This window comes from Takifugu flavidus, chromosome 1 (assembly GCF_003711565.1).
Source record: "Takifugu flavidus isolate HTHZ2018 chromosome 1, ASM371156v2, whole genome shotgun sequence".
NCBI lineage: Eukaryota > Metazoa > Chordata > Actinopteri > Tetraodontiformes > Tetraodontidae > Takifugu > Takifugu flavidus.
In genome coordinates, this window is record NC_079520.1 from 4,949,822 (window position 1) to 4,956,811 (window position 6,990).

A 6,990-nucleotide genomic window follows, 5' to 3' on the forward strand; every position below is an offset into this window, starting at 1 on the left:
ACATAGTGATCACCTTCATTAAGTTTCATTTAATTCTATTTAGTCTTCCAGTTGTTTAGGAATATAAATTTTGACCTCGGATTTCTTAGAACGGCTGCATAAATCAACATGCAAGCTGTTTGACTTTGCTCTTGCTCGACAAATATTTTAGATTCAGATGTACATGAATGTAAATGCATGTCACCATAACTCCTGTGTTCTTGGTTTTATATGTCTTGAACGAGCAATTGTATGCGCTTATTTAAACATTTCGTGTTTTTAGACACCTACAACTGTTTGTTAATAGAAAAAATCATGATCTCAATTATTTGGGTCATTGTGTCATTCAGGTTTTGTGCTTTTTTTTTTTTTTATTTTTTTAACCTAAAAGTAAACTTGAAATCTAAATAAGAGCACAGCCCTACAGACACGTCCTCAATTCCCCTTACAGGTACATTTAGATATTTTACTGAATTCATTCAATGCTGCTTCAGTTTTACTTGATTGCTTGGAAACACACACAAAGCAAGTGTTTCAACTGAAGAGAAAGAGTGTGAGGGTCATGAGCTAATATCCCTCCATCTGTTTCTCGCTCCCTTTCTGTATAGATGGAGATTCCTGCTTCCAGTCTGATAAACCGCTACATAGCGTGCCAGGGCCCTCTGCCCAACACTTGCTCTGACTTCTGGCAAATGACGTGGGAGCAGGGCTCCTCTATGGTGGTTATGCTGACAACACAGGTGGAAAGAGGACGGGTAGGTCACACGTTCTTTAATAATGCTTTCTATAATGCTTTTTCCACATGCTAATAGGAGATATTCATATCTGCGGTCTAGCATATTTATATTAGGGTAACTGTGGGATATTCTTCATTTTCTGGCCAAGAGCTCCTCACTTCAAATCAAAAACATCCTCGTGGAAGGACATTTTGCAAGAGAACGTTTTGGTCAAGGGCAAATTCTGTTTGGACAGACTTCCAAGAAAAAAAACAATAAATTACTAGTTAAACATAATGTTTACTATTGTTACTCAACAGTTTATGGCCGTTGACCACAGAACTGAGCTTTTAAAGAGGCAGGGAAGGAAACAGTGTTTTTACACTGATGTATATTTATCACACATACAATTTTACACATCTACATACAGTATAACTACAAGAAAATCCGTTACTATGAGCAACAGTGGTGTTGCTCTGGGGAAAAAGGATCCCCAAAATGTCAGAGAAGCAGGGTGCATCAGAAATTCTTATGGTTCAATAGATGACATGCATGTATTTGTGATTATCTAACATGCATTGAACTGTAAAAAGAATCATTTGTTTGTTTGTAGGTCAAGTGTCACCAGTACTGGCCCAATCCAGACAGTGTCACCAACTATGGGGATTTCACAGTCACATGCCACAATGAAGAGGGTAACTCTGCCTTCTTGGTCCGGGAGATGACTCTCATGAACACGCAGGTAATTGCACACCTGCACCCAGAAACAGCATAGTAGGAGGGGGATTTGTACTCATAAGCAAAGCTGGTTAGGGAGGAGCGTAGAGGACGTAAGCACAGGTGGCAGCTCCAATCACAGTCTCAGGCAGGATGTGGACCCACAAGGAGGTGTGTTGCCATGGCCACCAGTGTGGGCTGTTCTTTTTCTGGATGCCACTAACTGCATGCAGGCCACGTATTGGGATCCGGTTACCATGACTACCCCAGCCACTCGCACTGCCGGAATAGAGAAACAAAACAAAGAAACAGAGTGGGACGATGGTAGCTAGAAATTAATGCCATTTCACCATGTGATGGTACTTTGTGGCTGTTTTTTGTGTGTATGAGCTCATGTTCTCAGGCCCAATTCTGTAGTTTATTTTCAGTATCAGCTGCTCACAGCCAGATTCATATTTTTAACTCTTCTTTTTTCATCTTTAAATTACTATATAGTCTGTGAAAGAAAAAGTTAAACTAAAGTAAATGCAGTAACTTCTATATTTCAGAAGCTAGAGCCCAGCCTTTTACGTCTTGACGTGTATAAATCGTCATAATATTTGGTCATCTGACGACTGGACCCTTGTGGTTACAGCTGCTGTTGAGGTCATTTAAAAGCGGGCGCTGAATAGAGGGATTGAACCTTCCCACTGTTTCCTCGTGACCTCCTGCTGTCTGTGTTTTCCTGATTACTTCTCTGTGTGTCGCCTACATATCGTGGCCTTTAAAATATATTATGGCAGTCAAGGAGGCAATTAGCATTCTACTCTGCCTGTGATTGTTACCATGGAGATAGATGTTACCATGGCAATGCAGCTGAGGATACATTGAAGAGGAAGGGCTCTGAGTCACAAAAGGAGCGGCGGTCAGTAGTTATCTGCTTTGTGTGTGTGTATGTGGACAACTCTGCAGTCCAGATCTGTCTTATGACTGAGATCACATCACTTGGCTGTATGTTTGTGCTTTTTAATTTAGTTTAGTATTTTAATTCCATTATTAAATGTTATATCATGTGGTGAAGAGTAGTTTCTCTCTCCTGAAATCCATTAAAAACAATATGATTGATTGAGGGGTCCAGTGGGGTCAGTTAAATATTACATGTGCACACATTACTTTTTAACATGTTTAAGACAACGGTTAGACAAGTGCGGACATGGGTCAAAGAAAACACACGTGTTTGTGTCTGTGTTTGCAGACTGAGCAGCAGCGAGAGCTCACTCAGATTCAGTACCTGGCTTGGCCGGATCACGGCGTTCCTGATGACTCCACTGATTTCCTGGATTTTGTGGCTCTGGTACGATCCAAGCGGGCCGGACAGGATCAGCCCATGGTGGTGCACTGCAGGTACAGATGCTGTTCCTGTGCCTTACTTGGACTCGGTGAACTGGTGTTGTTCATGTGACATTTCAAAAGTTACACAAATATTGTTGCAGCGCGGGGATCGGACGGACAGGGGTTCTGATTACCATGGAGACCGCTCTGTGTTTAATGGAGTGTGGCCAGCCAGTGTATCCTCTAGAAATTGTCAGGACCATGAGAGACCAGAGGGCCATGATGATCCAGACGCCTGTATGTCGCTGAATGGGTTTTATTTTTTCTTGTGGAACCATCTCAAGGCTGCTGTGAAACATGTGCTTAAACCTCGTTTCTCTGCCAGAGCCAGTACCGCTTCGTATGTGAGGCCATCCTGAAGGTCTACGAGGAGGGCCTGGTCAAACCGCTCAAGACCGCCATCTACCAGCATAGAGAGAAGGTGGAGGAGGAGAAGAAGCACGGCGAAGGTGAAGAAATGTCGGTCACGGATGAAGGTGAGCCAGTGGCGGCGGACTCACTGGAGGGTGTAGAGGATGAAGAGGACGACGATGATGATGAAGAGGTGGAAGTGCTGGACGTCGGAGAGGTGACGGAAGATGATGAGGAGGAAGAGGAGGAGGAAGAGGAGGAGGAGGAGCCGAGCGTCGCCAGCGCCACCAGCGTAACCAGCGAGACGAGCGCGAACCCTGAAGCCAATCCTGCTGCAAACCCATGACTTCTGAGGGGGGAGGAGTCGCCAGGAGAGAACAAAAGCACTGTTGCACTTTACGCTAATAAAAGAAAACCGAAAGAAAAAGACAAATGAACAAACCTGAAAATACAAACTAGAGTAAAAAAAAGAAATCCAGCTGTGTTGAATAGGTACCATTAGGGGGGTGTTTTTTTTGTTCAGGGTGAAGAAAAGTATTCAAGGACTGAAACGATAAAATGTGGACGGGGAAATGCTGTAGTGCCAATAAGTATGAAGGGGAAGGGCCGCCCACACCTAGTCCCCCCTGAGAGGGGCGGCCCTCTCCCCTTCTGAGTGAGTCTGCCAGACAGACCTGCCTTTTTATTTTTAGTGTCCTTTTAGCTGATAAAGAGATGAAACTTTATCTTTCTCAGAGTATTTATTGTGTTTTAGTTTGTGTCGAACCCTGTCCACTGAACAAAAAAAGCTGTTTGTATGACTAGAGTTCATGGTTTCCCAATTCAATCTTAGCTAGTTACATAGTGCGATTCTTCTTCTTCCCAGTTTCTTTTGCTTTGTGTGTGGGACAAAGAAGCAAAAGCTTCCTCGGCGTTCAGAGTATCTGACAGCACAGATTTGAACAAGCGAACGCACTTTGTGTCTCACCTCTTCAACATCTTGATGTCCTGTCGAGTTCGTTTCTTTAACCTCCTTCGAGGGCTGCGATGCGGAGCTTCCGGGCACGCTGCTCTCGCTAGCCTTCAGGCCTGGCGTGGCGAAGAACTGGACCAGCTTAGAATCCTGCTTGTCTGTTCGGCGCTGCTCCAGCGATGGGCAGCGATCATTTCTGCATGAGTTGAGCACGTGCGGTGGAAGCGAATGAGCTCCATCAATCAGGTCCTAGAAGGTGCAGAAACACCTGAGTTCAGTCCGGTCTGAAAATTCCCAGCAGGCCGTTCCAGTCTGCTCTGAAATCACAGTGCGAGTGGTGGAATTTCTAAAGTCTCTCCACTTTTAGCTTCTCTTAACATATTTTATCTTAAATTATGAGTGATGTCATGATGCAGTTTGAAATTCGCTCGCTCAAAGCTTTTGTTTTAATGGTCACTGAAGCGGGGCTTTAAACCAACCTTTGCAGGCTGCTTTGTTTTAATGCAATTGTCAACCAGAAAACGGCTCAAAGGGGCAGCACAAACATATTCATATCGATTTTCTACTAATTCTAAAGTTTTTTTGTTGCTTGTGGTACCCCCTTTAAGACACATGTTGTTTTACAACCAAAATGATATGCAGAGATGTTTTAACTCAAAAATACCCAACAGTCCTTTTTTCCCTTTTTTTTTGTAAAGTATGAAATAAAGAGTAGACTCCTTGTAATTTAATTTATCCCATCACCTGCTTCAGTACCTGCTGTCTTTAGCTCTTTCCATGGATTCTGCTGGAAAAACCTACTGCTGTGACAAAGCACGTGAGTGCGCGTGTGTTGATTTTGGGTTTTCTTCACCATTTCTAACATTGTTTGTTGGCTGTCTGGTCTAAAACTGCTTGTCTGATAACTGGAATGAAAGGTTGTGCCATAAAGCCACAAACTGAAATGAAGCTGATCTGAAATCTCTTCCTTGAACCTTTAGATAACGCTGAACCACATTTCAGCCACAGAGAGGTGGGATCAAAAAAGGATACCAGCTTTCCTCCTCGCTGTGTCTCCTTTTTTGCAAACCTCTTAAAAAAAACAACTAAAAAAAACGCTTAAACCCTCTCCAGCAACATCAGCAGGGCCCACGCAACATCCACACTGCATTCTTCCTCTTCTTGTCTTTTTCCTCCAGTCTTCATTTAACATGGATCCCACTCTCTCTGCAGGGCCTCCAGACAAATTGAACAAACCACGCAAAATCCTGTGGGTCGTTTGGACAAAAAAAAAAATATATATACAAGGGGACGAAATGAAGCCATCCGTCATCTTGCATTCTTAATTGAAAGTCACTTAATCGCCTGCAGCTGATGTCAGACAGATGTCAAGATGGGTTGCATGTAATAACACTGAATTTCTCCCATGGCCTCAGTAATGTGATTACATTCAGTTCAAGTGTAATCGCTGATGAACAGTTGCACGTATCCAGCGAGTAGCAGTCCGTGTTTGGCGTGTTTCCTTGTTATCGGTACTGTCTGTGCATTTTTGAGGTACTGGTCAAAGGATGAGGGGGAGTGGATGCTGGGAGGGATCGGGTCGATTGTATTTTTGTTCAAATTAATACAGCTCTAGTTGAGTAGGCAAAGGAGAGAGCACTTTTTAGACGGCCAAGTGGCAGTTAGTGCTACTGAGACAAAAAAAAGAGGAAATATTAAGTTTGTCATTTCTATTTTGTTTTAAAATAAGACCTGTAGGGAATGAGGTGAGAATACTCCTAACTACACAGTGCCACTTGTTAATTTTGTGTAAATAATATTAGACTGTAAATACAATGTTGTATATGAAAAAAAAAAACAACTTTAAAAATAAAAGGGAAAATCATTTGTGAGCGGAAAGATTTTCTTTTTTAATTTTGGATTTTTTTTCTCTCCTTTTGAATGACTCAAATGTGACACATGGTGTGTATTTCAAGACTGATATTTTAAAAGAAAGATTTGTTTTATTTGAACCGTAATCTATAACGACAACTGTATATATAATGAAACACAAGATGAGAAATGTTCACCCATATTATACTCTTGGTTAACTCCTTCCTGTGTTATATATATACATATATATATAAAAAAAACAACTTTTTGTCCTCAGTTGCTTGTTTTTTTCTGGTATCGTGGTTTTTACGGCGCTTTGGACATGTCTATAAGCTTGATTGTGAACAATTAAAGCTTGTCTGTCAAAGCATGGAGATGTGGCTTCAGATCACCTGGCTTTTCCACACTGTGACAGTGAGGTTGGAAAATGATCTCAGTGCTGAAGGCATCCACAAAAGTCCCTGTTAGTAATCTCAACTGCCAACTTATCTGAAGGCAGTGCCAACACAGTGCCAGTGCATGATTTAACTTTATCAAAAAGTCCAAATGTTAATGACACTGTCAGGTTTTTATAAGCAGGCCAGGGGAAACAATCATGATGGTTATGAATCACTGAGGATGTATAAAAATGGGAGGAAAAAACATTTATAGGAAATAATTAAATGTGCACAGTGCAGCTATTACCATAGTGCATTTGGAGTTTTTATGTAGTTTCTTTAAGATAGCACTAAAAACCTTTTAGACCCCACTGTAAATCACACTCTGCATATATTTGAGGAAGAATAATGCACAAATAAATGTTTCCAGAATAGACTAATTAGATTATTACTTTTTTGGGGCAGCGTGTAAAGCCACCTGATAGTAAACCAAATCTACAAAATTTGGTTTCAGCCACTATCAAAAATCCGTTACTTTTAACCACCAGAGGGTGCTGTTGTCAAATAATAGGCTTTATCAATATGTGGTTTAAAAAAAGGGCTTCATTCCGTATTTTGATCCTTCTACGCAATACTTTTCGCCAAAAAATATATACATCGATCACACCATTGTTGC

At 41.7% G+C, this 6,990-nt stretch overlaps 1 protein-coding gene across 2 annotated transcripts in view; it reads left to right on the plus strand.

Moving 5' to 3' along the window:
• Positions 1 to 5,964, plus strand: part of ptpn4a (protein tyrosine phosphatase non-receptor type 4a) — a 39,122-nt gene extending 33,158 nt beyond the window's left edge. For both annotated transcript variants that reach the window (XM_057059034.1, XM_057059043.1), the window contains 5 exons: positions 588 to 734; positions 1,309 to 1,437; positions 2,647 to 2,795; positions 2,885 to 3,020; positions 3,109 to 5,964. In XM_057059034.1, the coding sequence (XP_056915014.1) occupies positions 588 to 734; positions 1,309 to 1,437; positions 2,647 to 2,795; positions 2,885 to 3,020; positions 3,109 to 3,480 (933 nt within the window). In that variant the 3' untranslated portion in view covers positions 3,481 to 5,964. The remainder of the gene's footprint in view (positions 1 to 587; positions 735 to 1,308; positions 1,438 to 2,646; positions 2,796 to 2,884; positions 3,021 to 3,108) is intronic.
• Positions 5,965 to 6,990: the final 1,026 nt, after the last annotated feature.